Here is a 14,864-nt window from a genome sequence, read left to right on the forward strand (position 1 = left end):
AAAGATTGTCTGCTATTATATGCCTGAGTGCTGTTTAAATGGGTGTCATACATACCAGTTTTAGGTAATTTTGTAAGCTTTTATTTCACTATATTTATCTAATTGCAGGTGTCCTTCAACTCTTAAATGTTGAATTTTTGAACTTTGGACCTCCTCAGCTTTCTGCTGTTGAATTCAGGAATATATCCCAAGGGTCCTCAGTGGTGTCATCCAGCATTAATGGTAGCTGCGGAGCTGGCATTAAAGCAGTCATGAGCAACTGGATCTTGTTGCACGATAACATGGTGTTCAACACGGTTGGACCTGGCATCGATTTGGAAGGGCAAAATCATTCTCTCACCAGGAACCTTGTTATTCTGAGCAGGCAGCCAGAAGACTTATTAAACTGGGTTGCTGGCATCAAGGTGAACCTTGTCATTGGTGTCTCCCTCTGTGGCAATGCTGTGGCAGGATCTGAGCGAATTGGCTTTCATATCAGGGGCCAAGAGTGTTTGCTAGATGGAGAGTATTGCAGCAACAACATTGCCCATTCAAGCCTCCATGGTATTCATCTGTACCAGGGAGATGAATTTCAGACCTGCACTAGAATCACAGGTTTTCTGTCTTATAAGAATTATGACTATGGTGTCATGTTCCACCTTGGAAGCAGCGTCATCCTGGACAATGTGGTGCTGGTGGACAACACAGTGGGTCTCATGCCAGTAGTGTACTGTCTCTATGCTAAACAATGCCACACAGGGAAAAGATTCATAGAACTTAGAAACTCCGTCATTGTCGCAACAAGCTCAACTTTTGACTGCATCAGAGACAGGATCAAACCTCACTCAGCTGATCTAACAGCCAAGGATCGACCACCACATTACCCTCTAGGAGGCCGTGTTGGGATTTTATGGCCTACATTTACCACTGTTCCCAGTCAAAGGCCAGATAACCCATGGCACAAAACTGGGCATTGTCCAAAAGTCTTGGGACTCATGAAGTTGAAAGGTTGGTCTTCCACGTCCAGTGGCCAGACTATTCTGTCACTGTTTTTCTTAACTAATTACATTTTTCCAGTTGAAGTTGCAGCCTTCCATACCCACAAATGGATGTGGTGAGGAAATCCTCACATCAGTGGAATTAATAACAGAATTCTTCAGTTCAATACAGTTAAATTAAAAAAAAAAAATTATTTGGCATTTTTCACTTTCTGAATCTACTGCAGTATAATTATGTCATGCGCTATGTATATATTTTACTTCAAACATGCCTGCCTTCGCTGCTATTTTTCCACTGATTCATCTCTCTGATCTACAGTTATCTCTAGTTAAATAAAGGTACTAAGTTTGAGAAGTGAATAGCACACTTTGTATAGAATTTGCGTAGAACATAATGACTACAGCTGCACAGAAACAGTTATGGCTTTTATTGTTATAAGGGATTACACAAGAGGGATAAAAGTCAGTTATATATCCTGCATCTTTGGTTCAAATGACTTTTACTGTCCCCAGAGTAATATTTGTATATAGCAGAACCTAGATAGCAGGTTGCCGTGGTGGGATCTAAATGCCTCACATTTTTTCATGACTTTATCCCTCACTGCTACCTACTTTTGTAAGAAAGTACATTATCGTCTTTTTACTGAAGAATAAGAGCGACAGAAAAAGACAAATAGACTTGCTCAGGGACTCACAGAAAATTTGTAGCAAAACATGGATTTTGTAGCTGTACAAGCGTTCAGTGCCAGAGCCAAGCACATGTCACCAGACCCAGCTTATCTTATATTAATATCTGGCAAGTGGATAAAAGATCCAAGGCAGGTTGTCAACAAACTGGTTCTTACTGATTAAGTTGAAAAATTATTAATCACTCTTGGTTTTGTTTCTTTTTCATTTACTATTTCCTTTGCTTTCATTTCCTATGGGCATGACTTGGTTTTTGTCAACTTAGGATATAACTTGGCCATGGAATATTTTAAAGCCAACTGAAGATCTATGAGCAGTGCAATTAGACTGATTTAAAAATGATTTGTACATATATATATGGGAGCGATTTAACATGGAAAATAGAACAGAGCCTTTCTCTCTCTAGTTCTGGCACTCCTCTAACTACTTTTCCTTACTTGATCTTCTCTTAATCCCTGGCAGAAGTCACCTTTACTGGTTTTACAAAGAGCTGCCACAGTGAAGACAGGGATGTCTGTATCATGTCAAATGCTGATCATTTAGACATCATGCCTCTTATCACAGCAGAGACATCAAGGATGTTACATGTCAATGAGAAGGACAAGTTTTACTTTCATCCAGCAAGGTAATATGCTTCATTTTGAACTATCCTTTTCAATGGTTTCTGAAAAAAAAGCACCTACAGTTTTGGGACTATCCTCACCTCTGTTTGTATCAGCTGTCTTTTTGTATTGTCTTGCAAAGAGTTTAAGCAATTAGTTTAGCCTGGATGTCTAGCTGCAGAGCAGTCCCATTCTTTGTCTCTGCTCTTGTACTGCTCCTGTCTGGTAAAAATAAGCAAGCTCAGACATTAAACAAACACTCACATAAAAACTCAAATCCAGAAAAAAGAAAATAAGAAAAAAATCCCAAACTTAGTTAGGGCAATTTTTTTAAATTTGAGGTTCAGATTCCATCCAGGTGCATCTCCAGAGCAATCCTCTTGGATTTCCCCTTTTACTGACACTTGTATAGCAAAACAAGCCTCACATATCCCATTTCTTAAGACTCCATCCTGAGCATCTCTGTCTTCTTAGCCTCAGGCATCAGAAAATGTCAGGACCTCCAGCAAAAAACCCTGAGATGGGGAATGTCCTTTTGTTCAGGGAAGTGGAGCTTGATTTTTGCCTGCGAGATCACATCAGAAATGTTGATCAGTACCAGGCAGGCTGTGAGATGTCACGTGATTGCCAGAACTGCTCCCGCCCAGGGAGAATATCATCTGTGTGTAGAGGAACGTGGAGGAGGGAAGGGAGAGCTTCATTTGTAACCTTAAGTCACTGCTGGTTGCAGCGGTTTAAACATACCACATCCAATGGAAACCACATGCCTATTTATTTATTACAACCAGTGAACACAATACAGAGGCTACATCAGGAAAGCCTTGAAGTAGCAAAAAAATCCAACATGGATTCCACTTGCCAGTCAAAAATAATTGGAGGTGTCCCACACTGCTATGTTTAGAGACCCTCCAGCCTTCTGCCAGAATTTTTATTTTATAGTATATTTTTGCTTTTTGCTCTGGGCATTCGTTTGCGTGTAGATTTCTGAGACCTGTCCAGCCTGTCAGCTCCCATTATGTTTCACTCTTGTATCCATCCCACAGTACTATGCTATTAGTGAGCTGCTGATACAGTCCACTGGAAGAGCTGTTGATTTTCAAACATGATGAATGCACATGGATTACTAGTGCTTTCTTAGTAGTCTGGCACACCTCGGAGGGTGATTACATCTCTCAGTGCTCCTCATGCATTATCTGCATGCATTTATTTAATCCACCTTTAACTGCTGAGCTTGGTCCAGGCTGTGGCTGCATTGTTCTGCTTCACCATCCTGAGGGGGTATCTTGATGGATATGTCCTCTCAAAGAGAAGGTGAGCATTGCCTTAGAGCAAGAGAGGAAATAGAAACATCAGGGAATATGGCAAGACCGTGAAGTACTTTTCTTGTCCCACTGGTAGTCCTAACCAGTTGAAATGCTGGATCTTCTGAGAGATGTTCAAGAATTGAACTAGCTGTCAGGATCAGAGGAGCTATCTTTGTTCTCCACCTCTTTTGAGTTGTGTTGATTTGGGCATTGGCCCATTTGTTTCTCTGCCTTTACTGTAAATCTCTGCCTGCATCTGTTTGCCACATTCAATATATCAGTAATTGCTTTTTCTCCAACCTGAACCCAAGAAATTCTAAGTTTTCTTCAAGACTTAATGTGTATCCATGTAGCAATCTGAAGATGTTTCCACGGACTTTGCTGGATTACAAGTCATTGTATCTCATTGTATTTTGTAATAAGAGTGATATGGCCAGTTGGCTAGTTCCTCTAAACTGTGTTAAACCTTTATTCAAAATGCAGTTGAAAGCACTTAAGATTCTCAACATGTGATTCAGCTCACCACACTTTAGTGACCCAAAAATCAGGCATGTAATCTAAAGAAGACACTAAACTCATTCTGTAGTCAATAGAGACTCTTGTCTTGGAAATTATTAATCTCACCGGTACTATATATGTCTTGGGTGAGATGAGTTCCCCTCCAACAAACCGGTCCTGTTTCATGTACCTCCCTCTGTAAAAGCCAGTCTTTAATGATCTACATAAAAATTTATAAGCTTTTCTGTCTGTTTCAAGTGATTAAACTTACAATTTCCTCCTGAGAGTATACTGATGATAGAATTGGATAAATTTATTCAAAAATTAGATGCGGTTTACTGAGATACATTATCATGCTGTCCAAAAAGAGCTTTGTTCTAGTTTGGACTAATGCTCTGAAACCCTCTAACCTTATTAATCTTATTTTCAAAGTATGGTTTAATTCTATTTTTAGGATCTAAACCTGTCATTAGAAAGAGAGAAATAGCTATTCATTGTCTGGGAGACAGTGCTGGTTGAGTAATCATTTAGTACTAGATATGTGTGACTGGGTGATGAAACCCTGAACCAAGTGTAACTTTGAGGTGAGATCCATGTCCACTTTACTTTAAGCCCATCAAAACCACCAAAATGACATTGAACCTCCAAACCCAATTTTTTATTAGAACATAAATTAGGACAGTAATATTTTCAGACACAGTTCCAAATACCTGGGTATGAAAGAAAAACAACAACCAACAAAATAGGTTTATAAACACATTAATCTTTATGCAGTGTGTCCTATTAAAATGAGTTTTCTCTTTCAAGTGTTCTTCTGCTCTAGAAATGTTAAGTGGCTCCTTGACCTGCAACAAACTTCTCTGAATTCCTAGAAGTCTCTTTATTTTGTTTCTTCAGGTTATGCTCATACTAACAAATTAAGTAGAGCCAAGGAACAGGCCATCAGAACTTGAGTTTTAGCACTTTTCAACGCTTAGCATGGTCATTGGCTTGGCTTTGGCATGAACCAGCTAACATTGACCCAATCAATGCCATAGTTTGGGAGCTGGTCAAGGACTTTTCAAAACTGATCGTTTGGATGGGACTACCCTGTTTTGAATGCTAAGGGAATTTAACTCTACAGACATGGACAGACTCTATCAGTTGATCTGGGAAAAGTATGTGTTCTGAAACTGGCTAACTTGGATAGATGGACCCTCTGTGGCCTGACTGTGAATCTTCTTCCTGCTTGTTCCAGGAGTCTCCAAGCCTTTATTTAAGATGTGTGTTTCCTGCTGGGTCCCTCTCTCATACTTTCTGTCATTTCACCTTGCTTCATGCTTTCTTCTGCATAAGCTGAGTTGCACATGGGAAGGTGCAATTTTCTGACCCATCAGGAGGCTCCCCCATTCCAGAGTGTAGAAGTAAGAACAAGACAAACAGGTACTTCTGGGCAGCCAGTGTTTTTTAACAAAATACTATGTACAACACACACCAATCTGTGAGCAAAAATAAACAATCCATCACCTGCTGGAAGTGAAGAGCCTGTACCATATCAGCACTGCAAACTGAAGCAGAGTTATTTCTGGTCACTTAGTGTGATAGAAGCCAATACACGATTCACTCAGCAACTACAGATTTCATCTGCCATAGGTCAAAAATTAATGGCATATGAATAGTGATGGTTCCATCACTGTAATTCCTCTAATCAGGAGAACCAAGAGGGAAGCAAAGGTACCCAAACTGCAATTGTACAACTGGCTCTAAGGACCATGATAGTCCACACTGGCCAAAACAAACCCCAGGGAAGAGATTTGGGGATGTTATACTAGAAAGAAGATGATTTTCTCTGTCCAAATCCAGCCAACATTTGGAGAGAGAAGATGTTGGGTTTTTGTTTTTGGTTTTGGGGTTTTTTTTGAGTTTCTATGCAAACATGCCAAAATATAAATATTGCTACAGAATTTCTTTGCACAGTATGTCAGATCTCAGCTGATACGCTTGGGTTTCATTCATTTTCACTTATTTTCCATTTTTTTCTTTTCTTGGGCATGTGAGTTCACCTAGAAAATATCAAGGTGTTGCATGTATATGCAGAAGTGTTTGTTGCCAGTGTAAATGTATTACAAGCAACAGCTCTCTTCTTCATAATAACATTACCTCTCCTACCTGTCAGTGTACAGACCTCTGAAGACACCATGTTTCCTGAAAAGAGATGCCAAGGCTCCAGGAAGGCCCTTTTCAAGGATTTGGATGGAGGTGTCCTGGACCTAGAACCTCCTGTTTCTGTTTTCCCAAAGTCAGAATTTGAATGGACGCAGTTCTACTTGCAAGCTGGTAAGTGCCTGTGCTGACTGGAGTGCATGCAAAGTCATGCATACATTTGACCCATGAGATGTTATTTTACTCCAGGCTTTCACTGAGACCTACAAACTGAGGTCAAGATGGTGGTGGTCCTAGATTGTGATGCCTTTCCAGGATGGAATGTAGTGAGTTACAGTGTATAAATCTGGGAGGCCTCACTGCACAGTTCTGTGTCCACCAGTGCCTCTCTGCCTTCTTGCATAATCATGTCAGCTGGCATCCTTAGTCCCTTTAGGTTTTAATTCATTCATTTTAATACCAGAACAGAACTTACCTGCCCTCTGCAAAGTCCTCTGACAGCATTAAGTGAGACATGCCATGTAAATACTATGTAAGTGAAAAATAATAACAATTGGCCCAGTGAGTATTTTCATCCATATCCCACTGAGGAGATAATCAAGATGAAAACCCACTCCAGAAGTTTAAAGACCCCTCTCTCTGGTTTAAAAAGGCCCACTTTGCTCAGTCACCACTTTCTGAAGGTTCACACAGCAAGGCTCCGTTCTCATCCTGATTAAAACTCTGCTCTCTGATTCCAAATAAACTCTTTAATTACAATTAGCGTTTCCTGCGCTTGCTGCTGAGGGCGGCCATTTTGCTGAAAAGGCGCACCATTTGTGACTCCAGTGGTATGGGAGACTGATGGAAGGAACTGTAATTAATCCTGTTTTCCATCCTGCTCTAGAACTGATTAAACATAAGAACTTTAACCAAAATGTCTAATGTGTACCCAGTACAGGTTTTTCCTCTAAGGATCCCACTCTAACTGGCTGCTTACAGGGCTGATTAATGTGTTGTCTAGGTGCAAACACACTGGTTTTAATTCTACCTTTTCTGCCCTGATTATGAATCACATGAAGTGCTAATACCCCAGCAGTAGTATCACTGGGCACCAGCATATTTATGCATGCATATTTTTGCATACAGAACCTGGATTTTATTTAGACTCACACCATTTTTAGGACACCCTGGCACACAGTCATAGGCATGCCAGCAATCCCCACCATCTATAGTGCACTGACAGTGCAACCTGCACTCCACAGGGTTTATCTCCTTGTGTAATGAAGGCGATAGCATATGGTAAATGCCGCCTGCCTCTGAGGCTATAACAAAATTGTGTTTTCTTCTTGTTGCCCAGATATTTTTCCACCTCCCTTCAAAACTATGTGTTAAATTCCTCTGTATTTTTCATTCTGACCTGCAGTTCCTTTCCTCTTGAGGTTGACATTTGGAAAGACACAGCTTGATGTTAAGGTGAATTCATAGTCATCTTCTTCCCTTCTCTACCCCCTACTTCTCCTTCTTGAAAGTTGTAGTGCTGAGTATTTTGCACAGTGCAATGCAGGCTCCCACACTAGACAAATAACAGAAAATTCTTGCCTTTCCTTCTCCCACAAATCTTCTGGGGGCCAAATTCCCCCTTGGCATGACAGTGCTTCGAGGCCAGTGAAGATGGTGGTGTTATGACACTGTTGAACAGAATTTGGCCCTCAGAGTTCTGCCTTTCCTGAATTCAGATGAGCATTTAGTAATCATGTTATCTGGGTGGTCAAGATAACTGCCTGCTGCGTATCCACCTGGTACGCTGTTAAATCTGAGTATTCTGACTGTGAGAGATTAAAAACCAGGCCTGTGAGAAACACAGACTAAGAAAAACAGCCTGAGAAAGCAATGAAAGGGACATGACACTGATCACCTCCAGCAGCTTCATCAGAGAACTGCAATGAGGTGGTTAACGCTCTGCTAGCCTGACTAACCACAGAAACAGCAGATAGTCTTTTCAGGGAGCTACACAACATCCTTGCCACTTCCACAGTTCAGGGGGACAAATTTTTTTGAGACTCGAAAGCTCTGGTTTTCCACATCCTCTTAATTGCATCTTTATACAGATGCATATATGTATATATATATATTCCCTTTAAGCTTCTAGTTTGGACAATTAGCTTGAAATTATTGGCCCTCAGCCATTTCTAGATATTCTGATTATTCCAGGGGGAACAAACCAAAACACTCAATATGCTTCAGGCACACAAAATCCAGAAAGATGTTCTCTCAGAAGAATACCATAGGGAAGAGATTGTGAGAGCCATAACTGGGGCACAGGGGATCATTCAGTATGATACTAATAATCCTGAATTCACATGATGTCTTTTACTGAAGACTCAATTAATTTAGAATATATATAATATATTATTTGTATATATATATATATGTGTGTGCAAAAGGCAAGGAAGAACCACTTGTCTTCCTGAGTTCTGCCCACTGCAGATGGGCAACAGCGAGCCATACAAGGTATAATTAATCATGTACCATTTTTTTTTGTCTTACTGTGTGCCTGATCTTTTACCTGCTGTGTTAGCTCTCTGGGTCATAGACCAGGTCTTTTTATTGTGTCTTTCTGTAGAAACAGAATTGTTCACATAAAACTGAAGTTTTAGTTTTCTGGATAAACCACAGAATTCAGAAAAAAAACCCATGAGGGAACAGGTCCAAGATTTTTGTTATTATTATTTCTACTAAAAGAAAAAAGAGCAACAACAAAAGTGGTTTTGAGTCAAACAAAGCATAATTGTTTTTTAATCTAAGGGTACTTTTTGCTCTGTTTTTTTCTCTTAAATATAATGCTGTAAAAGTTTAGAATGAAATGTTTTCCAACCCCTCCACCCCCTAAATAATTTATGAGGAACTTTCATAGTAACATTTTTCATATTATCCAAAATAATTTAATGAGTTTAACATGAATTTGTAATTATTTTAATCTCTTTGAGCTGCCATTTTTGGATGACAAAATGTTTTTCTCCCCAAACTCATCTCTATACCAAACCTCTTACAAAAGAGCTTGGGGCCAGGCCTGGAGCACTAAATGGTACCACGATACAGGAAATACAAGAATCACAAGCTGTAGAGCAGAATTAACTATAGACATGAGTGTGTCTAACTGAGAGATGAAGGGTAAGTGAAGAGTTTGTGTACTCAACTGATTTCTGTGTCCAGGTTAAAACGCCTACTCCACGGAGAAGAGCTGATACAACCATCATTCTGTAGTTAAAGTTTCAACCATTTGCTGTCTATCTGCAATATTTATAGGACTCTGTTATCATACTGCCACACATCTGTAATCTGACAACAACCAGCTCCCAGAGACATTGAAGTTCATTGTTTTCCCTGGGGAAACGTAGCTGAGGACCAGAGGTGGGTAGAAGATTCATCTGACCCCACTTCCACTGCCTCCAGTGTCCTCTCTAGTGAAGAAAGAGAGATTGACACCCTAAGGGCAGAAGTTAGGTGGACTGATATACGGATGTCTGAGAGATGAAACCAAGTCTTTCAAGTTTTAGCCTAGAGCCTGCAGGCACACGTTTTCTTCCTGCTGGCAGATACATTCTAGGCATTTTTAAAAGAAATTTGGGCTGAATAATTATAGAATCATAGAACAGCCCTGGTTGGAAGGGGCCTCAAAAGATCATCTGGTCCAACTTTCCGTGGTGAAAGGATCCTAGGTGAAATTATATAGCACCCTGTCCAATTGCATCTTGAAAACCTCCAGTGATGGAGACTCTACCACTTTCTTAAGGAGGTTGTTCCAGTGAATTATCGTTCTCACTGCATAAAATTTATTTCTTATATTGAGATGAGTCCTCTCCTGGTGCAAATAGTACCTGTTGCTCCTTGTCTTCTCCATATGTCTCCTTGTGAAGAGAGAGCCTTTGTCCTCTTTGTAGCTTCCCTTTAAGTACTGGAATACTGTGATGGGATCCCCTCTGACCCTTCTCTTCTCCAGGGAGAAAAGACCTAACCCCTTCAGTCTTTCCCCATAGGACAGGTTCTCCAGCACTGATCATCTTTTGCCTTTCCTTTCAATCCTCTCCAGTCTGTCTGCGTCTTTTTTGAACTGTGGGGACCAGAACTGGACACTGTACTCCAGATCTGGCTTGACAACTCTGAGTAGCGTGAGATAATCATGTCTCTATGTCTACTACCAATGCCTCTGTGGATACAGCCCAGGATCTGATTTGCCATTCAGCAGCACACTGCTAACTGATGTTTAACTTGTTGATCACCAGGACCCCCAGGTCCCTTTCAGCATAGCTGCTCCCCAGCCACATAGATCCTAGCCTGTACTGGGCTATTTGGTTAGAGGTGCAGGACTTTGCACTTGTCTTTGTTAAACTTCATACAGTCCTTGCTAGCTCACATTTCCAGCCTGTCCAAGTCTCTCTGTAAGATGGCTCTCCCTCCAGATGTGTACACTTCAGCAACCAGCTTAGTGTCAAGAGCAAATTTAGTGAGGGTGCTTTCAATCTCATCATCCAGATGATTGATGAAGATGTTGAACAGCATGGGACGCAGTATCAATCCTTGGGGCACAAAGAAGCTAACCTGAATATTAAATTGTTGCCTATGTCAGTGACCCAATTTAGTGATAAAGTGACTAAGAAAAGCAGAAATTAGTAGATATTTGCTTGGTTCTGTGCAGCCAGATACTGAGCATCAGTAACTTAACAACCTGTTTGTCTTCTTTTATCCTGATTTGTAGGAGAAATATTACGATGTGGATATAGCCAGAGAAATGGGAATTTGGGGAGGGGAAAAAAGAAAGGAAATGGCCATCAGAAAATCTGTCTGCCAGTATCTATACTTGTAGAATTGTTTTTCCCCCTTGTTAGAGGCGACAATATGACTCTCACTTTCCAAGAAAACCCAAAAGATTGCAAATTGCTATGTTGGTCTTTAATCTTGGCTGATATTTATAGTCAAATATTAGACTATGAAGATTCCAGATGTGAGAGGTTTACAGCATGAAAGCAGGTTGGCATCCCAGACAATATTGGATTCTTCAGGATAGATACCTCTGAGTGTTCGTATTCATGCAGGCAGAGATCCAGCCCCCAGTGATCTTGTGCACATCCAAAAGTGAGTCCTTCTGGTTCTTACTCTTCCCCTTCAGCATGGCTTCAAATTTGGCCAGAAGAATAACCTTTCTGTGTTTCATGAAATTGTTAATTATAATTCAGAGTTCCCAATAGGACTTCCATGCTAGTTTCTAAAGAGGTGCAGAAAGATCCTTAGGTTTGCATGAGAGAAATTTGATGCGTAATTGATGGAGTCTCTGTTCTACTTACTTTTACTTGTCAGAGTAATTCTGATGTACTGAAGGATTATGAAATTCTGGGCTATAAGATTTAGCTATTATGCAACTTTTTCTTCCTGTTGTTAAAATGGGCTCCTTGCATTTCCTGTGAATAACTGCGTTTATCTTCTACCTTACACTAGTAAAACCTGGCATCTCCTTGTAAATTCTTTGGATTCAGAATCACAGAATCATCTAGGTTGGAAAAGACCTTGAAGATCATCTAGTCCAACCATTAACCTAACATTGACAGTTCCCAACTACACCATATCCCTAAGTGCTATGTTGACCCTACTCTTGAACACCTCCAGGGATGGGGACTCCACCACCTCCCTGGGCAGCCCATTCCAACACCTAACAACCCATTCTGTAAAGAAATGCTTCCTAATATCTAGTCTAAACCTTCCCTGGTGCAACTTGAGATCATTATCTCTTGTCCTGTCGCTTGTTACTTGGTTAAAGAGACTCATCCCCAGTTCTCTGCACCCTCCTTTCAGGCAGTTGTAGAGGGCAATGAGGTCTCCCCTCAGCCTCCTCTTCTTCAGACTAAACCCCCCCAGTTCCCTCAGCCACTCCCCATCACACCTGTGCTCCAGACCCTTCACCAGCTTCGTTGCCCTTCTCTGGACACGCTCGAGTCATTCAATGTCCTTTTTGTAGTGAGGGGCCCAAAACTGAACACAGTAATCGAGGTGTGGCCTCACCAGTGCCAAGTACAGGGGTAAGATCCCTTCCCTGTCCCAATACAGTACAGTAGATACAGTAGAAGTATCAGTGAAATTTAGGTCTGTAATATCCCTGTGGGATAGACATGTATTTTGACACTAGTTTCCCAGGCAGAGGAGAGAATTTTTGACTTGCCCAAGGTCAGTCATTGAATTAATGCATATCTTTCCAAAACCTGACAGCCAGACTCTTAATCAAAAAGCACCCCACTCTGCTTAGGCAGGTTGAACAGTATGGTTTTATTATCTAGAATCAGCCAAAAGTGTATTTTGCATATGACTTTTTTATTAAAAAACATGCCTGGAGCAATTTTTTGGAACTTTACCGAACATTTGAATTCTGACTATGGTTTTAAACAAAAAAAAAGTCCCAAACTTATTATTTATTATTATTACTACCACCACCACCACTACTACTACTACTACTACTACTACTACTACTATTACTCTTATTATTTTAAAAACTGAAGAAATATTTTATTTTTAAAAAGTTGAGTCAGCTTTAGTGGGAACCTATTGATGAGAGGATTAGTGTGTTGTGGACAATTATCTTTTTATCTGACCAACAGAAAACTGAAACTACATTTTCCTATGTTGTTTTCAATCTAGACAAATCTGAACCTGTGAAATTCCTATAGTAGTCTTGCTTGCTCTCTAGAGGTAATCAGTACATTTTCTAGATTATAAAAAGGTAGGTATTTCATATGTAAATGTTTGTCTGAAGCAACTTGCACAGACATTTAAGCACTTGATTTTGTCAACAGCTATTGTAAAAAGTCTTTGAAAGATCGTATAGCATTGAAGTCAGATGTCATAAATGAATATTCAGAGGTCTAGTTGTTTCATTAGAAATAAGATAAAATGTCAGATCTAGGTATAAACAATCCAAAATTCCCAGGGATGTGGATCCAGGATTTTTGTACAATCCTCTTTATTCTGGTAATTTTTATTATTAAATAAAATTCTCAAGTAATAGTTAAGGAAGTGCATATTTTTAATACACAGACTGCCAATATAATTTAGGGCTAAAGCTGTGTGAAAATGTTGAACCATATATATTTAATATTCAAGGACTATGATTAGGCACACCTGCTATGCATAATCATGTGTAGTAATTAAAGATGTTTGAGAAGAGAATGCAGGTTTGGTAGATTTGCAAGGAATGAAACAGATGCAATATTGGCCTGAAACATTTATTTTTTTCCTCTGAAGCTTTATTTTGTTGTTCACAGATAGAAATTTCCTTTTCCTGCAATAAATGGCCCATGCAAAATGGGTTGAAAGTGGCAATGGAGGACATTAAAAGAACTGTTATCAAGTTATAGTTTTATAAAAACCAAAATCTAATATAATCAGAAAATCCTTGTGACTTTTGCTTATTTTTTCTGAAAACACATCCCTGGTAAAGATTTCAGCAGACCTTAACTAATATGAGACTAAAGTCAGAACAAGGTTGAGAGGATTCTTTTGATGCTCATGGGAGAACAAGGTCTAAAGTAAGCCAAAGGGAAAATAAGTTATTTTTGTATCTTTGGTACCTGTGTGGTGGCTCATCAGGTGTGAGATGGCTGACCGTGCTGAACTAAAGACTCAGGTCTGCTACCTGAGGGCAGCATGACAGAGTGAGGGACATCTGTGGGTGGTGAATCCACCAGTTGGGAAAGAAGGCCCGCAGTTCATCTGGGTGCCACCGTGAGACTGTGACTTAGTGGACAGCTCTGCCAAAGCAAAATACTCCTCTGCGTAATTTGTTTTGTTAAATCATGGAGGAATAGTCCAGAGTTGGAGATCTTGCAAACTAGGTCAGGATTGGGGCTGATGTGGCCATATGACATTCCCACTTTGAAATACTATAAATTACTTTCCCTCAAACTCATCTGTATCTCAGCCTCTAATAAATAGCTATTTTCCTTTTTTTGGGATGTTATTTCCTTAATTCTGAAGCTAGAATATAAGATGAATGACATTGTTCTTTTTCCATGTGATCAGAAATGCATATATATATACTTATACAAAGGTATAAGCCTATCAGACTTTATCTTCTTGTTCCCATGGAGATCATCAAATGATTTGCTCGTGATGAATCAAAAAAACCTTGGGCAAACCTATCCATTTGAACGTTCAATGGGGTTTATCTTTTTGTACCACTCTTTTTTTTTTTTTCCTAAATTTCTCAGGTACTTTTAAAAAGGCATGCACCAGTGTTCAGCTGCATAAAATGTAAAATATGTGTTTGTATCTATTAGGAATAATGAAATTTGGAAAAAGTGATTGCAAAGTCAGGTCCCTGACTATGAGAGATAACCTTGGCCCTTAGGATAGCAATTCTTTTTGAAGACGTGCCAGCATAGTTCACACCTACAGTTGCTATCAGAAATTCTTGGCTTCTCCTTTTAACCTTAATCCCTGAGGACAGAAAGAACAACTGAACTCCTGTATTTAAGAAGCTATTTAGAAAAATGACACCATTTTTAGAGTTTGTGAAATCTCAGAGAGTCCATTTGTTTCCCTGTGAGCTAAAAAATAGCTCAGTGCCCCCAAAACACCACATCACCTTCATTTAGGAGTCTAGTTATGGATTTGATATCCACCTCTCT

General features: G+C 39.9%; 1 protein-coding gene across 1 annotated transcript in view; it reads left to right on the forward strand.

Moving 5' to 3' along the window:
• The window catches only part of PKHD1 (PKHD1 ciliary IPT domain containing fibrocystin/polyductin), a 271,278-nt gene that overhangs the window by 191,976 nt on the left and 64,438 nt on the right, over window positions 1–14,864 (forward strand). Inside the window, exons 57-59 of the mRNA XM_074861360.1 lie at window positions 109–987; window positions 2,127–2,289; window positions 6,224–6,384. Of these exons, the coding sequence (XP_074717461.1) occupies window positions 109–987; window positions 2,127–2,289; window positions 6,224–6,384 (1,203 nt within the window). The remainder of the gene's footprint in view (window positions 1–108; window positions 988–2,126; window positions 2,290–6,223; window positions 6,385–14,864) is intronic.

The sequence above is a fragment of the Strix uralensis genome, chromosome 3 (genome assembly GCF_047716275.1).
Source record: "Strix uralensis isolate ZFMK-TIS-50842 chromosome 3, bStrUra1, whole genome shotgun sequence".
Classification (NCBI taxonomy): Eukaryota; Metazoa; Chordata; class Aves; order Strigiformes; family Strigidae; genus Strix; species Strix uralensis.